The sequence below is a fragment of the Stegodyphus dumicola genome, chromosome 12 (assembly GCF_044657685.1).
Source record: "Stegodyphus dumicola isolate Sdum_Otavi_A_Nest chromosome 12, ASM4465768v1".
Lineage (NCBI taxonomy): Eukaryota > Metazoa > Arthropoda > Arachnida > Araneae > Eresidae > Stegodyphus > Stegodyphus dumicola.
The window spans coordinates 98,028,205-98,041,905 of NC_140779.1; the positions used below are offsets into that span (position 1 = coordinate 98,028,205).

Genomic DNA, 13,701 nt, shown 5'->3' on the forward strand with positions numbered 1-13,701 from the left:
TCAAAAAAATTAAACCCCTTAACTGGTTTGCAGATAATCTGAAATACGTAATAACTGTACACTATTTTTCATACGTTTCTCTTAAGTGACAGTTATCAGATAAAGTATTGAATATACTTTTATAAGTACAACATGCCCTTTTAGAAACTATGAATGCACAAAATGATTTTCCGTTTCCAATAATGTCATATATAATAGTTGTTATGATTGCCAATAGATGGCAGAACTGTTTTCCCGGAAATACATTAAATTTCCGGTCCTCGTAGCACGTTGTTAGATGAGTTTGTTTACTAATTTATTCGTTATTCTTGTGTTTCGTATTTAATCCTTAAAATGGTCAGAAAGCTGAAATTTCATGAAAAAAAGCTGTTGAAAAAGTTAGACTTCTTATCATGGGAGGTGGATAATAATCTTCATGAACTCAAAGTCATGAAAAAGTTTTATGTGCAAAAGCGGGAAGATTATACAAGGTTAGTTCTAATTACTTTTTAGTCTTGTATTTTTAAAATTTGTGGGCGAGAAGAAGGATTTATTTGAAAAATCATGATTAAGAACTGAAAATTCTTTATTTGACTGCTTTATATTGTAACTGAACTGTATATTACATTTTTCACTTGCGATTAAGCCTTATCAGTACTATGAAAATTGTGTCCAATACTTTCAAACTCATGGCTGTTATGGACACTTTTTGATATACATTGATGTGTCTTGTCAGGTGATTTTAATGCATCTAAATCAATATTAGTTTCCAATTAAAATAAAATTATTTTCTGTTGCTGTTCATCTGAAGTATTTGATTAAATTTTGCATTAATAATTCTCCATCCTTTATGTTAAATATTCAAACATTGATTTGCACTTTTTTACTGCTCTGTATTTGTAAAATTTCGCTATTTTCAATTTCACTCACTGTATTAGCTTTCTTATCGTGTAATTTTATGTGTTTTATTAATTAGCAAGCTTGCAGAAGATGACAAATTGTGTAAAAATAGTAACTTCTAGCTACCTTAGGTATCATATTTTTGATAGGAAAAGGTTATAGCAAAAATTCTTTTGATTGTTTTGTAAGAATGCATTTCCTGCAGTGTCCTAAACCTGCTATATTGTTTCATATTAGTGTTGCTTTCCACTAATATGAAAAAAAGCATTAATTGACTGACATGTAAATGAAGATTTACTAAGTAGTCATTATAAGTGACCTGTTTGTATGAAGGAAATGTGTATAGTAGAACGTAAAGATCGTTCAGATGGCTTTGAATGAGTTTGTCGCAAGAAAGGTCATGCAAGAAATGCCACCGACAGTCTGGCACTACGGAGGAGATTTTTTTACTCTTATTTTTTTGAATTTATGTGGTGATGGCAGTATGCATGTTCGGTTGATCTTTACATTACGGTAACTTGGCGATTTTTTGGCGAAAATTTGGCGACCAACTCCCCTACAGCAACTCTATTTTTTTTTCCCCGCCGCCAGACATGTTTCTTTTCTTCTTATCTACTGAACACTTCTTCCAACAATCTACTAGCCGAATTACACTTATGCTAGAAATTTTATCAAACAAAACTGCTTAATCATGACAAATATTCACTGCAAAATTCGGAAAAAGTGCACAATACCATACACCTTACGCGTTTTTCAAAATAACACATACACATAAACCATGTACACGCCGACTTATTTTTACTTAAAAAAACATCCCAGAATTGCACAAAAATGGCATTGCGCACACTCTTCACTATATCCATGTACACTGCTTTTTTCTCATAAATTCGAAAAATTTCACGAAAATACATGACAATTTTCTCAATCTTTAAACCCGGTAAAAAGAACATATATGAAATTACCTGATCGCGGAAAAGTATTTACCCTTTACAAATATGAACATTTCCACATATAAAATAAATAAAATATCCAAAAACTTTTACCTCTAAATCATCTATTACATTATACACGTCACCAACGAATTCATACATGAAACATTACAAATATTTAGTATCAAATATTTAAATTATTTCCGTGCACGTTTATTTCAACTTAAACGTAAACCAAATTCCTACAAGCATAAAATTCACAAAATAACTATCATTTCATTAAAATATCACTGAACCATGTACACGTCGACTTATTTTTACTTAAAAAAACATCCCAGAATTGCACAAAAATGGCATTGCGCACATTCTTCACTATATCCATGTATACTGCTTTTTTCTCATAAATTAAAAAAAATTTCACGAAAATACATGACAATTTTCTCAATCTTTAAACCCGGTAAAAAGAACATATATGAAATTACATGATCGCGAAAAAGTATTTACCCTTTACAAATATGAACATTTCCACATATAAAATAAATAAAATATCCAAAAACTTTTACCTCTAAATCACCTATTACATTATACACGTCACCAACGAATTCATACATGAAGCATTACAAATATTTATTATCAAATATTTAAATTATTTCCATGCACATTTATTTCAACTTAAACATACACCAAATTCCTACAAGTATAAAATTCACAAAATAACTATCATTTCATTAAAATATAATTAAATTCAAAAACGCCACTTAAAATATACATGAGCACATACATTCAATTAATAAAAATTACCTTACAATCCTAATTACTTTAAACTAAATCATTGCTAATAACAATTTTCCCAATAATACCAAATTCCTTTCCACCTTACATTTCCAACAATGCATAAAAATCATTAAAAATACTAACTTACCTAATCTCCTTCAGAATCTTCATTACGTGGCGGATACACTTTTCTTCATTCTCTTTCAGAATCTTTAAAATCATACTTATCTTTCAAAGCAAGATACCACGTAAAATAAATAACATAATAAAACATGTTTATTTCTCTCTCACACAACCTTAAAAAACATTTCTTACTATCCTTTTCAATACCACTAAATACCCATTTCGAATTCACTTTACTTACGGCCATGGGATCCAAAAATTCACAAACACTATTTCACACAACACAGAATAAAGCCAAATACAAAATTCCCAGAATTTTCCCCATTAAAGAACAGTAATTCGTCCATTAAAATCACATGACATATCCCATGATCTCTTCCGATTAAAGAACCGTAATTCGTCCATTAATATCACATGACATATCACACAATCTCTCATTTCCCCCACACAAAATAATGCGTAATCGGAACTCAGTACTGCTCACATTATTGCCAAAGTCCCAGGTAGTAACCTTTATCGCCTCCAAAATGTCGCCAAACTACCAGTTACCGTAATGTAAAGATCAACCGCATGTTCTAGTTCAGATAATTTTAGAAAGTTTTTTTTTTTGGGGGGGGGCTTAGTGCAGAATCACTCACTATTTGGCATGTTTTTAAGAATTGCACAAACTCGATATTCATGTACACATCGACCTATTTTCCAGTTGAATAAATAAGATGATGTTCTCTAGATATTTAATTTGCAAAGATGCAGTGAACAAGTTACGAGCTTCATATGCATGCATTTCAAAGTATGAATGATTAAGTAATGCATCTGACAATGAGCTTTCTTGTAATACCAGTTCAGATTTTGAACATAATACTATTATATGTGAAAGTGAAAACTTGAATAGTTCCTATATGAAGAGATACTTGAAAATGAAGGTAAAAGTATATTTTAGGGTGCCTCTTGGCGATTTTTGGTGGTACATGGATACCGAGTTTGTGCAATTCTTTGACTTGCGTAGCGGTGATTTTCACGCCAAAAATCGCCGCTACACAAAGCCATAATAACAAGACAAAGAATTGCACAAACTCGGTATCTATATACACATCGACCTATTTTCACTTAAAAAACATCAGAGAATTGCACAAACTAGGCTTTGTGCACTCTTTTGTCTTTGTCCATGTACATATCGAACTATATTCGTTTAAAAAGTCAAAGGAGCTGCCAACAAAAAATATACAATCTGAATAAACTACATTTTAAATCAAGCAATGAAATAACATAAAAAAGGAAATTCATTTTAACACACGAAGAAAATATCCACTTACCTTATTTACGAATTTATGCGTCTTTAGTGAAACAAAATTCCTTAACAGCATCCAAACGCTTCCTAAAATTATCTGAACTAGAATTTGTATACTGATGTCACCACATAAATTCACAAAAACAAGACTAGAAAATATCTGATGTTCGACCATATGCATTTCCTTCCTCCAAACAGGACACTTAATAATGGCTACTAAATAAACTTTCATTTACACACCAGTCAATTAATGCTTTGTTCCCTTTTGTTCCAAATCCTACAGAAACTTCAAATTAATCTTACCACATTCAGCCAATTTACCATGTAAACCACAAAATAACAATGCACTTATCCAACACACACAAGCCCAAAATCTGACACACACTTTCCAAATTTTTTCCCATGATTCAAACTCATCGCAACCAATTACGTCATAATAGGGTTTCCATAGCATTCAATTACTCAGGTTGTCATAAATGAGACAACAACTTGGCAATAAATGAAACAACAACATGGCGATAAATGAAAAACGGCTTTGCCAAAATATAAGAAGCGATAAATGAAAAACGGCTTTGCCAAAATATAAGTCAACTTTAACTTAAATTAAATTTTAGCTAAATAAAAACATTTAGTTATTGTATTGTGATCATCTAGAAATTTGAAAAATGTAAGGGTTAGTCTATATTTTAGGGTGCCCTTTGGATTGTCGCCAAGTTGTTGTTTCACTTATGGTAACCTGAGTAGTTGAATGTTATAGGAACCCTATTATGACGGGATTGCAGTAGCTTTGACTGATGGGAAAATATTTGTTAGGGCATATTTCTGCATTGGATGTCAGTTAGGAAGTATGCTGCTTATTTTGTGCTGTATACATAAATGGCTGTATGTCATGAGATTAATCTGAAGTTTCTGTATGACTTGGAAGGGGAAAAAAAGCATTAATTGACTGACATGTAAATGAAGATTTACTAAGTAGTCATTATAAGTGACCTGTTTGTATGAAGGAAATGTGTATAGTAGAACGTAAAGATTGTTCAGATGGCTTTGAATGGGTTTGTCGCAAGAAAGGTCATGCAAGAAATGCCACCGACAGTCTGGCACTACGGAGGAGATTTTTTACTCTTATTTTTTTGAATTTATGTGGTGATGGCAGTATGCATGTTCTAGTTCAGATAATTTTAGAAAGTTTTTTTTGGGGGGGGGGCTTAGTGCAGAATCACTCACTATTTGGCATGTTTTTAAGAATTGCACAAACTCGATATTCATGTACACATCGACCTATTTTCACTTAAAAAAATATCAGAGAATTGCATAAACTCGGCATTGCGCACTCCCTTGACTTTGTCCATGTACGCATTTTCGCTTAAAAAGACTAAGAAAACTGAGAAAAATCCAATTCTTCATATTCTCGTAAAAAGCGCCAAACAAAACATGCCAAATAAGTGGCCAAACAAAACATGCCAAAACATGCCAAATAATTTACTAAGTAGTCATTATAAGTGACCTGTTTGTATGAAGGAAATGTGTATAGTAGAACGTAAAGATTGTTCAGATGGCTTTGAATGGGTTTGTCGCAAGAAAGGTCATGCAAGAAATGCCACCGACAGTCTGGCACTACGGAGGAGATTTTTTACTCTTATTTTTTTGAATTTATGTGGTGATGGCAGTATGCATGTTCTAGTTCAGATAATTTTAGAAAGTTTTTTTTTGGGGGGGGGCTTAGTGCAGAATCACTCACTATTTGGCATGTTTTTAAGAATTGCACAAACTCGATATTCATGTACACATCGACCTATTTTCACTTAAAAAAATATCAGAGAATTGCATAAACTCGGCATTGCGCACTCCCTTGACTTTGTCCATGTACGCATTTTCGCTTAAAAAGACTAAGAAAACTGAGAAAAATCCAATTCTTCATATTCTCGTAAAAAGCGCCAAACAAAACATGCCAAATAAGTGGGCGATTCTGCACTTCACCTGTTTGTGGCTGCTATTAAGGAAATGTGTAGGCCCACCAGCGGCCGAGCGGTAAAGTCGCTGAAGTTGTGTTCACTACGCCACTGTGCGGTAAAGTCGCACTGGTAGTTCGGTCCGAGGTTCGAATCCCGCGAACGGGCGCTGGTTGCATGGGTGTTTTCGTGGTTTTTCCCATGTGTAACATGTATACGAGCCAGTTTCCCTTAGAAAGTCCTCCACGAAGGCATCCCTTCCCTTAAGCAGATAGCCCTAGTGTGCTTTGCCATAATTAAAATGCACCATCTAAGGAAATTTGTGTGCCACAGACTGAAGATACAGAAATTTCTAAATATGATAAGTCGATATGGTTAGAGTTGTATACATGGATAAAGTCAAGGGAGTGTGCAGTGCCAACTTTGTGCAATTCTGTGATGTTTTTTTAAGTGACAATAGGTCGATGTGTACATGGATACCGAGTTTGTGCACTTTTTTGTCTTGCTATTCGCTGCTACACAAGCCAAAATAACAAGTCAAAGAATTACACAAACTCGGTATCCATGTACCACCCAAAATCGCCAATTTTCGCCAAGGGATACCCGTAAATATACTTTTTCTGTCGATATTTCCTTTTTATATTGCGTATATTCGATAAGATGCATTTCCTTTTTTGTGTTATTTTATTGTATGATTTAAAATGCAGTTTATTGAGCTTTGATTGGCTACAAACTTTGTTCAATTTTGGTGATCAGTAACTTCGTTTTAACATCATATGATGTCATCATTCTCCTCATTTTTTTTTAAAGTGAAAATAAATCGATGTGTATGTGGACAAAGTCAAGGGAATGCACAGTGCCGAGTTTGTGCAATTTTCTGATTTTTTTTTCAAGTGCAAATAGATTAATGTGTACATGGACAAAGTCAAGGGAGTGAGCAGTGCTGAGTTTTGTACAGTGGCGTAGTGAACACAACTGGCGCCTGGGGCAAAATAACACAAAATACCTTTTTGGCATCCCCCCAAAAACAATTACAGTAATATAATGTATAGAATATATTCGTAATAAAATGTTGAATCTGCCATAAAAATACTCTAAAACATGTTAAGAATAGTTACTACTGGATTCGGAAATGTATCTATGTTGGCTGAAAAATCAAACATACGATTATCTGGAATGAGTTAAAAAAGTATTATTTATTTTACATATTTATATAATTGTTTTTAAAAAAGTACAATTTTTAAACAATTAAAAGTTTAATATATATTACAGATAAGTAGATATATTTAATAATAATATTATAATACATTAATACAATTAATTACTATGTATACATTTTTCTTGCCTTAGATGAAGGAAATTTATCAATTACTTCATCAAAATCGATTATTTCAAATTTTTCTCTTTCCACATTTAAAAATGCTAGATGACTTAGGGGATCTTGTCCCACCGTTGATTGTAACTAGTCAAAATTTATTTAATTTGCTGAACGAACATACATAGCTAGCACTTGATAATGAAATAGTAAGGAGTATTTGAAGTGCGACTCTTAGGTTTGGAAAAACATTTTCTCCATAGATCTGTAATGGAGTTTTAGGCTCAATTTCTTTTCTAATGTGGAGTAATATCTTGCAGTCACATTCACTGCTCAAAACAATTAGGTTATATTGTGAGTTTGGTATGAAATGACCATATAATCGACAACCATTTTAACAAAAAGAAAAAAAAAAAAGAGATTATAAAGGAAAATTAGAACCTCTACAAAATATGCAAATTTAGTCTGTTACGTTGAAAACTATGTGTATTAGATAAGGAATAAGGAGTGACCTGCAGCATTCCTTTGTAGTAGAAGATTAAAAACAATTGACACACGTTGAATGCTTTATAGCAGTGAATATACAATGTCTCAGTAAGATGACTTAGTTGAATCAGTAGTCAGGAAGGCCATTAGTTGAATCAGTAGTCAGTCGTTTACAGAAGAGTCAAACGAAATCCCTTGTAGCAGAAGCATTAGGAGTTTCCAAAAATGTCATTTCCAGACTATGGAATTGTTTTTGAAAACTGGATATGTTTGAGAAATTTGGGACAAGGCCGTGTTATCAGTTTAAAATAAAAAGCGAGAGCTATATGTGCATTTCGTTTAAAAAAAAACTAAAAATATATCTCTATTTTAGAGAAATAAAGTGGTCATAAAGAACATTTTGTATGTGGAGATATTTGGTTGATGTACTGCAAACATTTTATTACACATTTTATCAGACAAACCAAGAAAATAAATAATTAATTATATTACAATAGTTATTAATTTTAAATATATTTTCTAGAAATCTATCAAAATAAAAACTAAAATTTTCCAAAAATCTCGCCCCTCTGCAAGCGACGTCCAGGCATCATGCACCCCCCTCGCCACGCCACTGGTTTTGTACAATTCTCTGATTTTTTTAAAGTGAAAATAGATCGATGTGTACATGGACACTGAGTTTGTGCAGTTCTTTGAGTTGCTATTTTGGTTTTGTGTAGTGGCCATTTTGAAATTGTTTGTGCAATTCTTTGACTTATTTTGGTTTTGTGTAGTTGTCATCTTGAAATTGTGCCTTGCTGACCAATTGCCAATTTTCGCCAAGGGCACCCATAAATATATTTTTACCAATGTAAGAAATATTTTCATGGTTTCGACAAGGAGATCATGAGATCATGAATGCAGTGTATAAAATTTACGTATTATCACAGCCACCTTTATAGAAGTCGCGAAGTTTTCAGAATGTGTCATAACTGTCAAGCAATTTTAGCTCATAGCAATCAAGAGCTTATATGCATACTGCCCAGAACCATTGCTTCAATTAAGACTAGAGCAGCTGTGTTGCCATCAGTATTTTAGTTTAAAGTCTCTACCTGACCATCTTAGTCATCTCTATACACTTGGTGGCTTTTGTGACTTACTATTTGCAGCAAGGCCACTGTGCATGCTTCCTTTCCATGAAAGAGTCCAGCCACTGTTATGAAAATATCTGGTTGTACTGAAAGTTTTCTACCAGAAACATTCTAATTGAGATAACAACAAAGAAGGGATATAAGCTCTGTTTTTTTTTCCTTGCATTTTGGAAAAATGCTTAATGTTTGGGATTGCATGAAGTTTAGTACAGTAAAAGTCTGCGATCCGGACTGATTTAAAATCCAGATCTCAAAGCCACCACCAACTTTTTCTTTTGTATGTTTTACACATGCGTATTTAATTTCCCCCCTCCCCACATAATAAAACACATTGAGAGTCCCGATTCTTAATTTCACTTTGGTACTAAATAAAATACCTTGTTATTGAAGAAACGGTCATTTTAGCATAAATTTGTATGATCAATAATTTGGCTGCGTTGCTGCATATCTTCTTGGCATACATCTCAAACCGAAACATTGTACATAGAAATATCGTTGATTTTACACCTACTAATAATTTATTTCTCTGACGCCAACCTGGCAAATCATCATTTATTATAGTTTACTTTCATCACTGTATGTTCTTCAACACGTGACAACTTCAGTAATGACTCATGTAGTGATGCTTAAACAATTTTTTATGTTAGTAATTGAATAATAAAGAGCATGGTAACCTTTTATGTTGACATTATGCTTGGCGCTGATTACAGATTTAAGTTAAATGCGCTAAGAAATGTTGACAAGGAAAAATTTAACGAAAATTTCTTTACATATGCTAAAAATAGATTTGGTTAATGATACTTATATGTCAAAAGATTACATTTAGTGCTATTTGAATTAAGAATAACTGATTTGTTATTCACATAAAACCAGAACCAGCACCAGCACCAAGACTCGTATGGCTGCACCAGGCGGTAAAATTTAGGGAAGAAAAAAGGAGGCACTTAGTAACAGAATTTAGGACCCACAGAGACTGCATCAGGCTCTAGTGCTGTCCCTCAGCAAATATATGTAGGAATGTTAAGTATATGTAGTTAAGTATGTTAAGTATATGTAGGAATGTTAAGTATGTTAAGTATATGTAGGAATTTATTTATTCAGGACTCAGATAAGCCTTAAGCATGTGTAACAAATAGGCATTAAGTATAATAAATAATTAAATTAATGCAATTCACCTTAATTGTCTCAATGCGAGATGGAAGCAAGATAAAATTTAGTGGAACAACTTGTCATTAGTCACCAATCTCATGATACATAGCCAAATATGAATAGTTAATGATAGCTAAATTTTATGATGATACCTGCAAATTTTAAATCGCAAACCAAAGGTAATCGGATATCACAAGCCAAAGGTGAAATTTTTCAATTAACGGATTTTGTAAAGAAATGTAGAGAAGCAGTAATAAATGAAGATGATATAAAAGAAAGTGTTTCATTGTAATGACAATGCTTCTCAATCATCAATCAATTAATGGATGGTGAAATCTGTAGTATGTTTCTAGATCCAGAAAATACCACTGCCAATAGTGAAGAAAGTGACAGAGAAGTTACTGTAAACAAAAAAATTTTGATTGACAACTTAGTTGGAATTCTTGACGCAGCAGTTACAAGACTTCAACAATGTAACTGAACAAGAAATTATGTCTGTCTACAGAATTAAAGAGAAAGTATTAGCACAAAAAATGAAATAACGTGCATTAAAAGAAATGTTTAATAAAGTAAACAAATAAATATTAAGCTTTTTTTAATTAAATTTTGATACCCATTAGAACATAAATGCTACTAGTTTTAAGTTAGTTGATCTAATATCTGGAAAAATCCCAAATTCGGAATCGCGGAAGTTCCTTCCAGTCCGGATCTCGGATTTTGTACTGTATTTTCAAAGCTACAAGATCCAGTATCAATAAAAGTCACAAATGGGGAAACAATGGAGGTATAACATAAAAAAGTTATAAGTAATTTAAGTTTTTCTATGCCATACCTGTATTTTGCATCTGTTTATTATCTAACTGACTAAAGAGTGATCTGCTTCTGACGAAATGATTGGTGTTATCTCTGCCAGCTTTCAAGTTCGTCGGTAGTACATTATTGGATCAGACATTTTACCATGTTAAAGGCCTACAAAATCTGTTGGCTTTTATGGCTGAAACATGTATTTTTTCATGAAATCCTGTATCATTTTAAGTGTAGGCTTTTGATATTCATGTTTGTAACAAATAAGATGATTGTTTTCATAATTTTATTGCAAAAGTTTCACCATTGATTTTTATTTTTTCTTTTCCCCCCAATTTCTAATTATATATATGTACATTTTAGGTATAACAAATTATCAAGAAAAATAAGAACTTTGGCTCGCTTGATTAAAGATCTTGATATGAATGATCCATTTCGAAAGGATGTAGGGGGTCGTCTTTTGCAGCTGTTGTAAGTAAATGTTGCTGTAATGTTGTTGTAATGTTGCTGTAATGTTGTAGTAAATGTTGTTGTAAGTAATGTTTGAAATGTATTATACATGTTTATTTATTTTTATTAAATCTTTTTTTATGCTATTAAGAAATAATAACACTGCATTCACAATTTAGGTAATTCATGTAACAAAGTCCAGCTGACTTCAGCCAGTTTAAGAAAAAATAGGGATTTTTTGATTAAAAGGGCACCAAACATAAATCTTTAAACCTAAATAGAAATAGGAATAGCAGCTCTAAGAATATATGCAGCTTCCTGAGAAGAATGAAAATTAAATAGATACAAAAATTTATTTTCCGACATTAATTTCAATGTACACAGGAAGTATAAAGCTGTTGATATTGTTTAACATTGCTGAAAACATTTGTCTCTCAAACATTGGTCATGCAATTAATTGATGCCACGTGAATTAAATTAGTAAAAATCTAAGTAGTGGCAAACAGTGCTGTGCTGATGTTTAGTTTGCAATTTAGTACTATCAAGCCCTACAATCCATGTTGATCTGCTTCTGGGAAACATAGCAGGAAAACAGCTGCAAAGCCAAATGGAAAATTGTTGGATTGATTAAGAGAGAAAAGCAACACATAAATAAAATTTAAAATTAGGCAAAACAGCAAGTTTGTGTTTTGGAGTAGATTTTATCAAAACTCTTGATTTCAAGGGCAAACAGGAACAAGTCTCTCTTCATCAGGAGTAAAAATATTGTGCAAGAAATGGAATAGCTACAGCCATATTTGCATCAAAAGTGAAGAGCAAAGCAAAGCAAACTTGAGCGTAGTGGCATCTATCTAGGGAAATTGTTATGAAATATGAAAAATTAAGATGTTAGACTTTTAAAAGCATTAGAATTGCAAATTATGATATGTTACTTTTTCATGTTTCATTAATATTCCCCTCGACAGACAGTGCTACATTCATGTTTGCTCCTCCCTTTGTTTTTGGTGTAAATATGATGATAAATCCTGTGTCCTTCGGAGAATTCTTTTGCTTCTGATGAAGAGAGGCTTGTACCTGTTTGCTTTCAAAATCAATAGAGTTTTGATTAAAATCTATGCCAGATACTAGGTTGCTTTTTTTGCCTTATTTTAAATATTGGATTAATGTTTATGTTTCCTGCTTTTTCACAATGCCATTGCTCAATTATTTAGATTATGAAATAAAATGGTTACCATAGGTTACCATATGTGGCACCTTTGTCACACAATTATGACGGGTGCCAGTAAGTACCAAAATATACAACACAAGAGAAATGTATTTTTCTCCTGAAGTGGCTGATGAAATCATCACTTCAGAGTTAAAGATCTTGACTGAAAGTCCAGTGCAACAGAACCCAAAGTTCTAGATTTCTACCATTGCTTCATAAATAGCATAAATTGTATGAATAGCTTTATGCATTATGTTTGTTTATTTATTTACTAGCAGCTTTGCTGCCAGCCTTTGCCGGACTTTTAAATGTACCGGAAAAATGGCTGAAGGGAACACCAAACGTTAAATTTAAAAACTGCGTAGAATTTTACTCTGCAGAACAACTTCATAAAAAAAGTTATTATGTATAACAAAATTAGAATGAAATAAGCAATATCCCTTAATAGTAATTATCCTAATAAATAAATTAACCAACTTCCCTTTGCAAAATCTTAAGAACTCAAATGATATAAAAGAGGTTAAGAATTTTGTTTCCTAAAAAAAATCACTTAAAACTTTTCAATATCTTAAAAACAGTGAAATGAGCAATAAATAACATAAAAGAATACAAAAAACATAAAATTCTGAAAAGCAAAGTATAATTAATGATATTTTATCTTATATTTTCAATAGAAAAAATTTACAATGAAATAAGCTATATCCCTTAATACAAATGTTAATTATCCTAATAAAAAAATTAACCAACTTTCCATTGAAGAAAAAAAAAAAATCATGCAAAACTTTTCAATATCTTACAAAGAGTGAATAAGCAAAAAATAACATGAAAGCTACTCAAAAAACATAAAATTCCGCGCAGAATTTTGCTCTGCAGAACAACTTTATCAAAAAAAAAAAAAAAAAAGTATTATATATATATATATAAAAGACAATGAAATATGCCAATCTCTTAAAAACAGTGACAAAAGAAATACGATGAAAAATTGTTGCCAAACCCATATTTCTAAAAGAATGATACTATTCAAAATGATGCAATTTCATCAAAAATCTATCTACAACAGTAAGAAAAGAAAATTGTTGCCAAAATCACATTTTTAAAGATGAGAGATGTGAAAAGTGTACTCGGAAGCTTCATTTAAAAATTTTTTTAAAAATAAAAAATATTATTTTTCGAAAATTCTTTTTGTAAAAGCAGTCGTAAGGATGAAAGTTTAACGTG

General features: G+C 32.0%; 1 protein-coding gene across 1 annotated transcript in view; it reads left to right on the top strand.

Annotated features, from left to right (window-relative positions):
• The first annotated feature begins 247 nt into the window (after positions 1-247).
• Positions 248-13,701, top strand: part of LOC118195984 (U3 small nucleolar ribonucleoprotein IMP3) — a 156,916-nt gene continuing 143,462 nt past the window's right edge. The window contains exons 1-2 of the mRNA XM_085806710.1: positions 248-470; positions 11,190-11,297. Coding sequence (XP_085662836.1) covers positions 334-470; positions 11,190-11,297 — 245 coding nt within the window. The 5' untranslated portion in view covers positions 248-333. The remainder of the gene's footprint in view (positions 471-11,189; positions 11,298-13,701) is intronic.